Source organism: Pempheris klunzingeri, chromosome 8 (assembly GCF_042242105.1).
Source record: "Pempheris klunzingeri isolate RE-2024b chromosome 8, fPemKlu1.hap1, whole genome shotgun sequence".
Lineage (NCBI taxonomy): Eukaryota > Metazoa > Chordata > Actinopteri > Acropomatiformes > Pempheridae > Pempheris > Pempheris klunzingeri.
The window spans coordinates 17,721,677-17,736,744 of record NC_092019.1 but is presented as its reverse complement, the minus strand read 5'-3'; the positions used below and the strand labels follow the sequence as shown (position 1 = coordinate 17,736,744).

The following is a 15,068-nucleotide window of genomic DNA, read 5'->3' as shown; positions in this document are numbered from 1 at the left end:
CATGCACACACACACAAATGCAGATCCAGTAACAGGTATTGTTTATTGGTAGTACTGCATACATGTACACAGAGCACTTCCACTCAGCCCTTGAGAGCAAACCATGAGGAATACCTATTTTCAGGTAGTTAAGTTGATTAAAGCTACTAAAACTATATCTTATCCGTGAAAAAATAACTTTGATTGTAGTACAAAATGGAAAAGATACAAAACTAAACTTTTAATAACTGGTAAAATGAACTAATTAAAATACCAGGCTTCTTGAGTGTCCTTTGCTCAATGTGATTGGAGCCTGGATTGAAAATCTATGGTAAAATAACAAGTAGCTACTTAAATGACTCAAATATTTAGATGAAGTGGACCATTGCTGACATCCCTCCAAATCATATCACTAAAGTTAAAGCACCGCTTGAAATACAGCTAGAAGGCAACTTTTTTTTCTTTTTTTTTTTCTTTTTATAGGTGAACTGTCTGAGCTAGAAGACCTAGCACCGATTACTGCAGGCTGGCAGATTTGCACAGTTTCATATGAGTATACATACAAAAAGGTCTCTACTCACAGCAACAGAGAGAAAACTGACAAACACTAATGACATGGATACTTCAGGCTGTCCATGCTCACCACTCACACATAACAGTATACATAAAACATGGTTTTGCACATTCAATGTCCAGAAAGTAAACCGTCCATCCTCATGTCTCAACATGACTGATGGTGCACCATTGTTTTGTAAAAAACCTCCTCACTGTCCCCATAGATCTTAGTCTTTTTAACTTCTTACTAAAAGAGGAGCAGGTCCAGGTATTGATTTCAGTGACAAGTCACCAGTGAGAAAACGATCCTGGTGTTCCTCTGAAGTACTGAGTGCCTCACTCACGCAGGGTGTTGATGGAGGCACAGATCTTGAGCGCGGGACCCAGCTTGATATTCATGGTGGAGATGAGATGGTCCTCTCGCAGGAGCAGCAGAGCCTGCCCGTCTATCTCCTGTGACAGAAACTGGGCGGCCAACTCTTCACAGCCTGGAAAAAACCCGACAGAAACACAGACAGAAGGATAGGATTAGTACAAAGAGAGCAGAACGAGAGGCATGGCTGAGGCTAATGCAAAACTGCTCTCTAATCACGGAGCACCAACCTTGAAGTGAAGAGATGAACCTGCAGACCTCCTCCACACTCCACTGAGCAGGGGTTGCTGACAGAAAGTTAGCGCCCTCTAGCGGGAGGCTGCCGGGAGCTGAGCTGTCAGACGGAGGAGCGCTGTGCCCAGCTCTTGAGCAGGAGTGTGAAGAGCTTGGGGACAGTGAGGAAGAATCGTCCTCTTCTTCCTCCCCGTCGCTGGATACGTCCTCCGAGCGACTGGACTCAGAGTGACACTACACCCAGAAAGAGCGGAGATTCAGATACAAAAGCCAACAATAATACTTCAGAGATTAATTTGCTATTGGATGTCTAAATAAACCACATCAAGCTTTAGATACATCCACTTGTTAATACTTGTTAGTGGGATGAATTCATTGCTGGTTTCATTTATTCATGGGATTAGAAAAATATAAAATATGCCCAGCCTCATCGTTTAAGCTACAGATCCTACCTTGACAGATAGATGCCTGCTTGACATTTTATTACAGGTGATATTAGAACTGCTCCTGCGAGAGGGGCCCCTTCGCCTGGCAGCGCTCTCAGTGGGTGCTGGAGGTGGTGCCAGGCCTGCAGCACTTCTCCCTCTGCTTGTCTTGAAGTGTTGGCTGCAGCTCACATTATATCTGTGGATCCAGGAACTCAGTCAATTCTCAGCAGGACATTTCCTTGGTTTTTTCTTCTCTTATATACAAGTATCATGTCGTTTTTATTCCATACTAACATGCACAATATGCTAATCAGATTAAAATTAGTGGCATCTCCTGGAATAGTCTTTGGCTAGTTAACTTGTTACATATGATTAGCTATTCTTGATGTAAAGCACTGTAGAGTTTTTGGAAGTATGTACGACCACACCAAAATAAAAAACAATGCTGAAATGGGAACTAAAGTAAATCATACCTCTTAGCACAAGTATTTGAACAGAACCTCTTTGATCCTCTGAACTGGCTGGCTGGGGCGAGGCTTCCACAGTACTCACACTTTAACACTGAAGAGGGAAAGGAAAGAATAAAACCACCGCACACATCTAGGAGATTCTGACCATGCACACAGATTCATGGTTTTATACTTGATAAATAGAAAATTAAGAGTTATTCCAACACTTACATGGAGGTCCGTTCTCCGATCGGCCAACCAGAGCAAAATCTCTGTCTTTGAGGAGTCCAGCAACCTGTCACACCAAACAGAGGCCTGATAGTAAGGGACCTTTTCACACGGAAAACCTTATCTTATATTGATTTATTATGTGAACGCTGTGTTATCATAGCAGGGCGCACTTACGGGGAAGGGCTCAGCTCCCTCCTGGATGACAAAGCCCTCTATGAGGTGGGTGAGGACTTGAGGTTTGACCACTGCCTGGGGAACAGGCGCTCTGTCTTTGTCCCCATGTCCAACTCTTGACAAGGGTAGAGGCAAGGACAGGGTTGGAGGAGATGAGAATGCAGCTGCTACATGAGGAACTGGTGAGGATCAAAACAAAAGAGAAAACAATGAGGTTTCAACCACAGTTTTATAGACACACAGTTACAATTTTCAAGTGTTGCTGCTAATAATCTATATATGATTTGTAAATGGCAAATTGACACACCTGAGTCCTTTGTAGGGGCAGGGGATAAGGGAGGGGCAGAGTCTTTCATAGATGAAAAATCTGAAGATTCTGTCGCCACCTCATTTGGTGTGTCACAGTCAGATTTTCTCTTCAGAGAGCCAATAGCAGGTTTTATCTAATGGTGTGTGGAAAAAAGAAGGGTTAACTGTTACAATTCCTTGCACACTGAAGGCTATCATTACACCTAAGTGTCTGTGTAACTAAGTAAATCATTTCAGTGCTTGATCCTACCATAACGCTGTTGTTCGAGACTGCGTTAACGTTCCCAACAGCTGTACTTTCCTGGGCTGTGCTGCTCCGTGCATGTGCCAGGGCTACAGCCTGTGCGTTTCCCGTTAAGCCCTGCCTGGCTCCCACAAGCTGCACAGGGATGTGGGGAGTGTTGTGCGCCCCAGTGGTGGCTTGGCTGTTGCTAGGTGGCGCTGGGAGAATGGGAGGTGGGTGTCGAGGAGGCAGCTGCACAGGCAAGCGGTGTCCCTGAGCTGTCTTGGGCTGGATTGGCACAGGGCCTTTGTCTGCAGTAGTGCTGGCCTGTTGTAGGGGCTGGACCACCAGAGTCTGCGCGTTAACGTTGGCTTTTGGAGTCACTGAGCCAATGGTGTAGCCTTGGGTGGTGGTGGGAACATTTGAGGTGGGCACCAGGATCACAGGAGCAGCAGCGGAGGACAGGAGGAGCTGAGAGAGAGGGAGTGCTGCAGAAGAGGTGGACGAAGGAGCAACAGAGGCAGCAGGAGTAACAGTCATGGTTGCCTGGTTTCCAGTCTTTACAGTCATAGTGTTGGTGGTGGACTGCTGGGTGAAATTGGGTTTGGCCATTTGTTGTTGCTGTTGTGGTTGCACTTGCTGCTGCTGAGCTGTCTGGGGAAAAGTCTGCTGCTGCCCCAGAGGAAAGCTGGCGACATCCTTCCTCTCTGGAAGCTCAGACTTGATTGCAACTGCTCTGGGAGTGGAAGTGCAGTGCAGGGCCAGATTCTGCACCTTTAAGATCAAGAAAGGAGAAAGTTGTGGTGAAATGTATTCGAGAAGGAGAGTGCTTGGTGGAGTCAAACAGTCCTCTCATGTCACTCACAAACCTGATCATTGTCAGTTTGGGCATTGGCAGTGGTCACAGCGACTTCGTGCTGTTGTTGTTGTTGCTGCTGTTGTTGCTGCTGTTGTTGTTGTTGCTGCTGCTGCTGGGGTTGTGTCTGGGCAACTGTTGCTACAGTAGCTGTTGCTGTACCACCAGGCATGAAGATGAGCTGAGAGGCAAGAGGAGCCCTGAGAGAGCGGTTGACCTACGTGAGGAACAAGATAGACAGTCAACCTTGTAAAAAGCAAATATTTCAATGAATGACTCCCTAACTACATGGAATGCTTAATGATTTGCCAACATTTTTGGCAACAAGACTGTGGCAGAAGACAGAAACCAAAAGTAAATCTTTAAACACCAAATCAGTGAGCTTTCACACTATATGCATTCATTTAATTGATTTTTACTCACAAATGCATACCATGCATGATCTTTAACTCACCCTAAGATACATCTGTCCCTGTCCTGCAGAGTTTCCACCCAGCAACACTGACTGGTTGAGAGTTGTTGTTGCAGAGGTGGCCGGGCCGTGGGGGCGGGGATTATTCATTGTCCCTCCCGCAGATGTGGTGCTCAGATTGACCTGGGAGGAACAGAAAATTTTCATCACACCTATCATATGTCTTCATAAACTAGCTGTGCTATCCATTCCCCAAACAATAATTAGCATAAAAACTTACGGTAGTGGCCGCCTGGGACATGCTGTTACTTGGGGTACTGGATTGACGACTAGCTGCAAGCGTGGCCTGGATAAAAGAGAGACATAAAAGAAATGGGGTGACATAGTTCTGCTTGCCGCAATTTTGTACTGACTGTATTTTGGACTCATAATTCTGGGTACCTGTTGCACAGCAGCCAAGTTGTGGAGTTGGGCACTATTGATCTGCTGCTGCAGCATGAGCTGCTGGAAGTATTGAGCTGCATTTGGTTGTCTTTGCAGTGCTTGGAGAGCCTAAACAAACACAAACACATGCATATTGTTATAAGACTAATCTGACGGTCTTTGTATTTACATGTTATTATCAATTCAAGATAACAAACATTGGTCTTTCCATCATATCTATGGAGTCCTTTATACACACCTGTACAGCCTGTCTCTCATACAGAGACATGTGGGCTATTTGGGGTGCACGAGAGTTCCCAGTTGTCTGAGGGTTTCCGTTGGTCGTGCCTGTGTTTTGGTCTTCACCTCCATCCATGTTTACTGGTCAAAACACACAGGCCACTCATCAAAAACAGTCATGACCTAATACTATTTTTGCATGCTCAATAAATACTTCTGTTAAGATATTTGCTGATGCTAAGATTTGCAATTAACAGGAAGACTTGTTGATTATGAAGTTTGGCACTCTAATAATAAAGCTTAAATAAATGTGCATATGACAACTCAAATCAGCAGTAACAAGCTGAAGTACATTACATCCACACTCCGTATGTTAAGAGACCCTCGAAACTTACTGTGATTGTTGTTGCACAGTCAGTTCACAGAGTTTTACTCTTCCACAGGGCCCATGAAGCATAGCTTGTTACACCCCTGCACAGACTGTAGCTTTAACTACATGTGAGCTAGGCAGACGTGATCAAAATGGCTTTAAAAGTCGCGGTGAGCAGGGGCATAGTGGTAATTTCATCAGCAGACCAGTTGTCAACATGATAGATGAATGCGAGAGAGAGACCAACATGGAGGAAAGCTCAAAACACCAAATAAGAAGCTAGCCAGATGTGGCTAACTACAATGGAGTTCGCTAGTTCGCTAACCTGGATCTAAACAAAAGTCAGGCATACCTACATTAAATTACAATAACGTTCATAACCGGATAGTAAAAAGGGCCGACGAGAGAAATAGAGTATAGTTGGCAAGTTGAAAAGCCTTTAGTTTGGTGCTAACACTACCGTTAGCTAGCAGAAAAAGTGCAGCGTTAGTGTAACATAAACATGCTAACCGACTAGCAATGCTAACTGCTCACTGAAGGCAGAAAACTAGCGACTAGCTGGCTTTCACCTTTGCAAGGAGTCATCGTTTGGTGTTTTCGGCGTGCTTATGTGTTTACCTCTCCTTGTATGTTTCTGTCCTTTTCACAGTTAAATGCAATCAAGTTAATGTTGCGGTCTTGATTTTCACAGCAAACAACGATAGTCCTTTTCAGGGTTTTTGCCTCCAACAGCACTCCGCCCCTTCCAAGCCCTTTATTGTTCTTCTTCTGTGGTGTGTGCTGTCGGAGGACCTCCCAACCTCACAGGGACTTAGAGCCTCCTGCTGAACACAGACACCCTGCACACACTCCTGTAGACCAAACATGATCTGCTCCTCATTTAAAAAGTGTACCAGGCTCATAAGTGGTCTTTTACAAACAGATATTATTAATATTCCTGATCTACTCCGGCCAATGAAGTCTATTGATACATATCTATTGGCATTGTTACTGACTGGCTTCTAGTTACACCATTAGTATTATTCCTTATTCCTTATGTACCAAAAACTTTAAAGGATAAACCGTGTATCTGAATAATCATATGTTTCAATTCAACTGTTTCCCTTTTTCCTGCTGTGCCCCCACTACTTCATAAATTTAGTTATTTTTTTGGCTAGAAGTTTCTGTTTGTCAGTTAATGCAGAACTGAAATTAGACCATTCAATCATATCATTTAAATTGAGAACAATCAGTTTAAATATCTTAGTGTATCAGTGACTAAGACACACCAAAGTATTTTCAGAGAAAGTTTGCTAAATAAGGCTAATAAAACAATAACCTTTTGGTGTCCACCATTTATATCCTGTGTTGGATCAATTCATCATATAAAAGTTACATGAAAAAACGTGCTGAACTTTTGCTTTGAATGTGGAGCTTGGCTTTGTATAAAGATTGGGAGCAGGGAGAAACAGCTTGCCTGATTTTCTTCAAAATTACAGCGGAAGATCATTTTACAACAAGTTCTAATTTCTGTAGTTCAAACACACAGATAAGTTTGGTTTGTAGTTTTAGAAGGAGTTATGTAGATGACATGAAATGGACTAACCTTAAGCTACTGCCGTCAGATTGCCAACATCCATCAAAAAGGCATAATTTTTCCTCATACATGTGACTCAACGCACATTTGCATTAATGTTGCAGGTGGCCCATTTTTTACAGCTTGATGCAATTCATTTGTCCCAACCTTGACATAAGAAATGAATCAAAAATGGTGTTGAAAGTGACAGTTATAAATACAAATATCACACAAACAACTGCTATATATAGTTTTTTGTTTCTTTGATACATGCTTTACATTTTCACTGTTGAAAGACAAACACATTCATACCTTTGGGCAATTCAAAGTAATTCGCCTCATGGGTAAGTAAGGACAAAAGCAAGCAGTTGAGCTCATGACATGTAGGCAAGAGTAAGCAGACCAGCGGCCAGATGAGCATTCATGTCAGGAAATTCTTCTTCCAACATCCTAATGAATTCCACATAAGTTTCCTCAACATGAATGTCAGAGAGGTGGAGTGTCATTATCAAAGTGACTCTCTGAGCAAGCAAAGGAATGATGGCATTAAAGCTGTCGTCATTGATTGTCACCCAGAGCTCCATTGAGATTGCTTCCAAGCAAACAAATGCCAAGCACGCCTGTATTATGTGCCAGTGCCTTGCCACGGTGGCAGCGACTGCATGCGCCTTTTCGTTCAGCAATTAGCATCCATGCCATGCTACTAAGTGTAGAAGCTGCTTTCCGTGCTATGCCATACAAGGCACAAGTTATGGTTAAAACAGTATCCTTTCGTGCTTGAATCAGGGCAGACTGGTTGGGTGTTGTGGCGTCTTGCTGACCTATTAGTCCATCCATGATGTGTGATGGTGAGGTGCCTACAATGAGTCTGTCCAGAGACCTTTGTTTGATGTATTTCACCCCAAGGATAGGGATCAAGAGACAGGGAGGCTGAAGGTTCCTGCTGCCAGAAACCCTCCAGTAAACCACACCGCTGCCTACAGAGCTGAGAGCATGCAGTTGCTGCCTGCGTTGAATTTGGAGACGCAGACTAGCTGAGCCTGCTGAACAGCTGCCAGTGACCTGATAGAGCAAACTGTGCTCAGGACGTCCTCCACTGCTTGTATGCAGAGAGTTACTTGGTGCCACTGGTGTATGAGCATCATGCTTTCACCCAAAAGGGCATTTTTACATGTTTTTTTTTTCAAAAATGGGGGCACCAGGGGCCTGTCTGCAATTCAAAATTAAGGTTTTCTGCTCTTGATTGATCCACATGATGTGTACAAGGCAATTATTGATTCTTTAACACGTTGAACAGTACTTGCTGGTGCTCAGTAGGTGGCGGTAGAGGAGAGTGAGGAGGCATTGTGCAAAGAGGACAGGAGTTTAGTGATAACAAAAGTAGAGGTAGGGGAAGTCTGTGATAGGACAGCATAATTTAAGCTCCGCCTCACATCTGCTGCATCTGTCTTCATCACTAAACCCTTAAAACCATTTAAGTATTATGTTTATTTATGATTACAAGGTGCTTACTGGCTTGCAAGACTTCAAGTTTGCCTCTGAGATAATTTTCTTTAATTTCATCAGCATCATGGTAGATGTTTCAGTCACAATCATTTAGTGTAGTTCTGCACTGTAGAAGTAACTTATGCGTAATTTATAACTATTCAGCATAGACATGTTTCTCTTCTGTTTCTCAGCCAAGTTATTATCCGAAGAAGGTTTCTTGGTTAATGTTTTAGTATTTGTTTTAACAAATGTCTTAACCATAAAGTGAATTGAAATATAAATGATTAATAGAAATGTGTTGTGCATGAAATGTTTATTAAAACATTTTTACATCCATTCATTGTCCAAAGGTGAGTGCACTTGGGTGTGTACAGAGTTCACCACTACAATAGGCGTACATAACGTCTTTCATATTTTATTTTTGATGGAATCAGAAGACAAACAAAAAGGTCTGTTGCTTGAAATCACCCTTGAACCAAACTATTATATGAAACTAGAGGTTGTGCAGTTCACGCCAACCACAGATGTAACCATTTCCATCAGATAATGTTCCAGGAGTTGATTCGCCGCACTGAGCAAAGAAATGCCAACCGTAATACACACAAAAAAAGCAAGTGATAGAAACAAAACAAACACACAAGTGCCCACACTGACAATAATGTAGTAACTTGATTTACAACTTAAACGTAATTTTGTTATCAAATCCTGCTTTAATCTTTAGCATTAATGATTTTCTAATTTCTAAATATAACAAACCTCACTGATATTTTACAACCATGATATGTTGATACAGGAGGTGTATAGAAAATCAAGTGCTTTCATTGCTGCTCTGTCTTCTTAAAGGAGCAACACATCAGGCATGAGGCAGCCTGGTCAAAGTACAATCTGCACTCTTCGTCCTGTAAGGATGGTGTTTGTGTGTGTGTGCCTGACAGCGCTTCTAGTGTTTGGGTCAGTTTTACCATGTAGGTAGACAGATCAGGTTTTACTCACTATAGTATCTATTACTAAATCCTTTTGCGATTATGACCATTGGTCTTTTGCTGTGGATGTTCATTTATTTTATGAAAAAGTACCTATACTACATATATATCATACTCTTTGAAATAATAAATTATGAATAGCAGAATTGATATATATAAATCTCTTTCTGATTGCCCATCACTATCAAGTCATATTTATGAGCAAAAATTTGTAATTTAAACTGAGACATTTTACATTTTAGTTTGATGCTTTGCTTCAGACACCAAATATATAAGTTTAATTTAATAACATTGTTGACCTTTCTGATAAAATTAGTGTCAAGCTCAGGATTCAATCAGGAAACCAATAATAATAACCATTTTAGGGAGATGGTAGCACTGATGTAGAAACTTATAATGTGGGAAGAAGGAAAACGTCAGACTAAAACTTAAATTCAGTGAGGCTATGTTTTTTTTTGCAGTGATTTCTACTTGTGTAACAGGCTATAAGCACAGTCACAGTATGTAAAATCAAACATTTACATTCAAATATGACTTCTCTAACAGACCAAACAAAACATTAACGGATTAAAGCCAAATTACACAAGAAAAAGCACTTGTGTGTTCTGTAACTGGCAACTGTCAGTGCATATCCAGGACCCCAGGACGATCAACTTGTTGCAACCTGCATCAACTTCAAACAAAAATCAGTCATTAGCAAAGCAGAAAAACAAGCGATGTGTCATTAAATTTAAATCACGTAGAAATCCAACTACTCAACTTCTCCCTTTTGCGCCAGATATCCATGGAGGAGTCAGTATTTATTGTCACTTTATAATCTTGGATGAATCACTCATTTGTTTGACATCAAACAGCTGAATGAAATGCATGTGTTGGGAAAGGAGGCAGGTCTGTCAGCCCTAGGAGTAACATGCCCTCTAAAGTGACAAGCAGATCACGCAGTAGTTGCCCTAGGCACAAGTCTGGAATACACATGAAGTGTCAACAGGTCCTAAACCTAAACAAGGAAAAAAAAAAAGACTTGTGTCTAGCAGCAACTTCATCTAACCTGTGAAAGAGCAAACTGTGTCACACGGTGAAACTCTCTGTCCCATTTCTTTCACATCAACGTCACATAGGTAGCAAGTGGTCATCTCTTTCCTCTGGCTCTTCTTCTAAAGGTTCTGTGGCCACTCCCCTGTAACTGGGCGCTTCCTCTCGATTTCGTGACCGGCACACAAAGTCACACCCATCCTGCACAGAAGGGAGGTGGGGGTTGGTTATGATATTCACGAAAAGTCACAGAAGCATGAGCTTTTGATAAAACTAGTTATCAGCAACTAGGCTTACCGCTGACAGATTGCCAACCTCAACCCAAAAAGCATAGTTTGGGAACTGCTCCATCCCTTTGGCTCCAACAATCAGTCGTTGGTACAGGAAACCTCCAATGAGGTAAACGGCCACAAGACAGAACCCACTGAAAGAGGAGAGGGCTTATGATCACTGATCATTTACAATATTATACGCTTTAACAGGGTTTTGGTTCACTGCACATTGTCTTTACGCACATGATGAGTATTATGGAGCCTGTGCTGATCTGGGACTGAAGAGGTGGGCACACTGCACTTGAGTCCAGCTCAAACAGGTAGAAACAGTCCTGCTCCCTCTCCCTGTCCTCCAGCACCACCTCCAGTTGGCCCTGAGGTGGAGAGAAAGAGAGATAGGGAGAGAGAGAGAGAGAGAGAGGGAGGTAAATGCAAGGCCAAACATACACAGGAAAGGAGACAGGGTGTCTACATGTCAAACAGGAGAAGAATTAGGTCATGTTCAGACCTGCGTTAGCACTGTGTGAAAAACATGCAATTCATTAGAAATGAAACTCCAGCAGTGGTGCTGACACAGATTTAAATTTTACCCTAACACAATGTGATGTCATGCAGGAACATGCTGCATTGGCCAATCAAAGACATGCATGCACACATTCCTGGTAGATTACTTTGTAACATGAATCCGGTATTTCTTCGGTCTACCTTGCAATAATCAATATGAAGAGTGAAATGCCTGTGTTACTGTATTATAAACAGCTGTGTAGTGTTTGTGCATGTTACTCAAAGACGCCTTGTTGAATCTTATGTCATTTTTAAACATTTTTTTTTTTTAATTAAAAAGAAAAACAAAAAACAGTTCCGTTAGCATTTCTTTTTCCTTTTCTCAAATCTGATGATCTATCCAAGTTTCTTTTACCATGTCGATTTTCCTGTTGCAAGAGATCATGACAATGGCTTTCCTCATTTCCTTGGAGCAGTGGCCATCATACTTGTCGCCATTTCTGTAGATCAGCATCACCCAGTCACCTGCAGTAGCGGAGAAGTGTAAAAAAACTGGACAATGTAGACACAATACTGATCTGAAGCACCCTATGAAAAGGTTTGCCCCATGTTCAGTGATAATTCATGAATGAACAGTAAACTATTTCTAAGTTTTTGGGCTTATTTAGCTCATAATTTGTCTCAAACCATCGTGCAATTCTCCAACCTAACTTCCCACTTCACAGCCAGTTAGCATTCACACACATGCTGCAAACATTCAATCACAACAGAGTCAAGGTAAATTAGGGTTAAAGTCTTGTATTTTGCAGAGACTTACTTCCTCCAATGGCCTGTGTTGCATTATACGTGCCGATCACTGTTGGTTTGCTTTCCGTTTTCTTGCTGTCCACCTGGACAAGCCCAGCTCCCGGGATGCCCGCTGCATCCCCACACAACTGGAACACATATGCGTACTTGTCGTCTCCATTCTTGGTGTCGACTGTAAAGCTATAGAAAAGAGGACGAGCAATTCATAACATGTGACGCAGAAGTGGACAACCTCTGAATGGCAAAGATCAATCAGGCAAAATGCTTCAGTCATGGTTGCTTTACATATTCCGTAAGAACAGATTTTTGATGGATGACAAAAATAACCAGACATCGTATCGATGGTACTGAATATGCAGGTACACATTTGAGTCTCTTCTTACTTCTTATTGGTGAGTGGCTCTAGTCGACTGAGGACTTTCCGCTCTGACGAGGACTCTGAGAGCAATTTACATCTCTTAGTGTTTTCAGTGGTGTACACCCCTCTTCCACACAGCAGCAGCTGAACAGCCAGGGTCCACACCAGGAAGGACCATCCGCTTTGACCGTCGAACACCTGACACAGACACATACATGAAAACAAGTATGGACACTCAGCCTTTAAAATGGGAACTTAATTTGTCACCAATATAAGTATTTACTATTAATTTGGGTTGCATATATAACAATATATAATGTGAAATGACATAAACTGTTTACGGTTGCTGTGCCTTTTAGAGCTGAAAGGAGGAGTCGATTATTCAATTAGCCTGACGGACTAATCTAACTGACAGGAGACTGATGACTATTTTGATAACAGATTAATTATTTTTGTTGCATTTTTCCAACAAACGTGCTGCCTTTATTAGTCTTATGTGGTATTAAACTGAACTGGGTTTAAGTTGGTCAAACAAAACAAGCTATTTGAATATTTCAGTCAAAAAATGCATATTAATCTTTAATGAAATCAGTTTAGTTGATCCTCTAATGGTTTTGACATTGATACAGCAGGAAAAGCTGCATATCAAAGAACAAAACTGCCTTATAATAATAATAATAATAATAATAATGGGATTTATACGGATTTCTTTCATCTATGTGATAATTTGTCTGGTATTTAGTTCACTAAATAACTGATTATTTCATCCATAAACTTTATTAATTTCCAAAAAAGTACCAGGAGATGAGATTTTATCTGTATGACCCACTCATATATGAATAATTCAAAATTAAATGGTGGCAAATTTTGCATATTTCCTGTTTAGTATGAGGAACTGAAGCTCATATAACCGTTTACTGAACAAAAGTAGGACGAAACTACCTGACAAACCTTAGTATGTAATGTGGCCTACAATATTTAGTGCAGACAAATAAGCAGTATATGAGCCGTATAAACCAATCGTGTTATTGGGAAATTAAGTAGTGAAACCACACATTTTAAGCCTCACTAAATATACAGTACGTGCGTGCAAAATGTCTGTTCATCTCCGCATGAGGCAATAAGTTTTCCTGAGGAAACACAGTTAAAATACTGAAAAGCTCCACGGAGTTTAACTTTTGGCCACAACGTTGTACACCTACCTTCATGACTTTCTGCTGTAAATAAGAGGGAAAACTTCTTTATTGGTTGGTTTAAAAATGTATCCAGCTGATGGTGAAGCGTTAGTGAGCTCCCTCGTGCTAACGTCGCTTCCTGGTTGACTTAATCATCAATAAAGCTGATTTTTGGCCGCGCAGATCAAATTATATAAAACCCCGCATGCAGCCAGAAGTTTTACATAAACAGTGTCAGCTGCACGTTTTGCTGTCCTGGAAAACAAACGCGGTTTTCCTCCAAAAGTGTGTGAAGTGACATCCGGGAAGCTAACAGGCTACTAACAGCAGCGGAGTGCGGAAGTGAAACTAAACACACAGGCGCACGTGACCGTCCAGATGAGGACCAATGAGCTGCAGCCGAGTCCCCTCACAGCCGGGTCAGCTGACCAGAGTCTGTCACAGCTGAGTGCAAAGAGAAGAAGATAAAAGTTAGAGGGAGTCTGCAGCTTTTAGTCTGTGTGCTCTGTCATCGATGCACAAACCACTCCATCTGTATAATCATCACTTAATAAGATGCTTCTCCAGATCCACACAGATTCAGCCATCAGGCTCCTCTCCTGTGGGGCAGACACCCTCTCGTCATTTAACAGTTAAACAGCTTAAGACGTTCTCTCTCTGTCCAACTTCCTCCCAACATGGACCCCGACAGAAAGCCGCCCACCTCTGAGTCTGGATCTGTTTGATGTTTCTTCCTGTTAAAGGGGAGTTTTTGCCACCACTGTTGTCTCACACCTGATGCTTACTCATGTGGGGATTCTTGAATCCTCAATTATGAATCATTAGGTCTCTCTCTTACTTGAAGAATCTGGTCTAGAACTGCTCATTATGGAAAGCGTCTTGAGATGATACTTGATATCAACTGGCGCAATAGAAATAAAGATTGGTTGGTTGAGTAATTGTTTTCCATTCAAGTAAGTGCTTTATTTTTAAAAAGCACATAAAAAATACAAACATTACGTGGAAGTTTATAAAAAAAAAACAATGATGAATTCTCCATAAAAATATTTATGTGTGTTGAGTTTTTCATTGTGTTTATCATAATCTAGTATCCAATAATATCTAGTATCATATATATAACCTAGATGGGCAAAATGTTATAATCATCATTCAGTATAATGTAATTTAACAGTGCCACAAACTACAAATGATGTAACCACCACATTTTTAAAAGGAAAGGTCAAGTTGTGGCTTATGGTAGACTTGGAAGTATAAGCTGATTATAACTTGTCTGTAATATTTACATTTTTTTTATTGGTGTCTGACCATGACTGTCGGCCCTGGGCTGAGAATGTAGGTATTTATTGTTATAGTGTCGCTGGTAATGATGTCACCGAATCACCTGAACTCCTTTATCTTTACTCTCTTTAAGGGCCGTAATAAGTCTTGGGCTTAATGATGTAATCCTTTACTTTGTCTATCTGTGATTTAATTTTGACTCACTTTAACTTCTGTACCAGTATCATGACATCCAGTATACTGTTTCAATTACATCACAACATTTCTTTTCTATACTGCAGTGCTTCAACCTTCCAGCTTATCATCATGAATTAGATCACAAGACAACCTTTAACCTGCTACGAGTTTGATCAGATTGAA

General features: G+C 41.4%; 2 protein-coding genes across 2 annotated transcripts; both read right to left on the bottom strand.

The window, feature by feature from the left end:
* Nucleotides 1-24: 24 nt before the first annotated feature.
* On the bottom strand, nucleotides 25-5,970 carry phc1 (polyhomeotic homolog 1). The gene is made up of 14 exons (XM_070835072.1): nucleotides 5,875-5,970; nucleotides 4,906-5,027; nucleotides 4,665-4,775; nucleotides 4,504-4,569; nucleotides 4,266-4,406; nucleotides 3,825-4,028; nucleotides 2,983-3,729; nucleotides 2,731-2,866; nucleotides 2,424-2,602; nucleotides 2,250-2,313; nucleotides 2,043-2,130; nucleotides 1,594-1,765; nucleotides 1,138-1,375; nucleotides 25-1,022 (listed from the first exon to the last, which is right to left on the bottom strand). Exons 2-14 carry the CDS (start codon nucleotides 5,020-5,022, stop codon nucleotides 871-873), a joined length of 2,415 nt encoding a protein of 804 aa, XP_070691173.1. The 5' UTR covers nucleotides 5,023-5,027; nucleotides 5,875-5,970; the 3' UTR covers nucleotides 25-870.
* Nucleotides 5,971-8,698: 2,728 nt separating this feature from the next.
* On the bottom strand, nucleotides 8,699-13,755 carry m6pr (mannose-6-phosphate receptor (cation dependent)). The gene is made up of 7 exons (XM_070835988.1): nucleotides 13,458-13,755; nucleotides 12,281-12,453; nucleotides 11,908-12,077; nucleotides 11,506-11,615; nucleotides 10,830-10,960; nucleotides 10,612-10,738; nucleotides 8,699-10,515 (listed from the first exon to the last, which is right to left on the bottom strand). The coding sequence occupies exons 1-7, from the start codon at nucleotides 13,461-13,463 to the stop codon at nucleotides 10,393-10,395; spliced, it is 840 nt and encodes a 279-aa protein (XP_070692089.1). The 5' UTR covers nucleotides 13,464-13,755; the 3' UTR covers nucleotides 8,699-10,392.
* Between the last annotated feature and the right edge of the window lie 1,313 nt (nucleotides 13,756-15,068).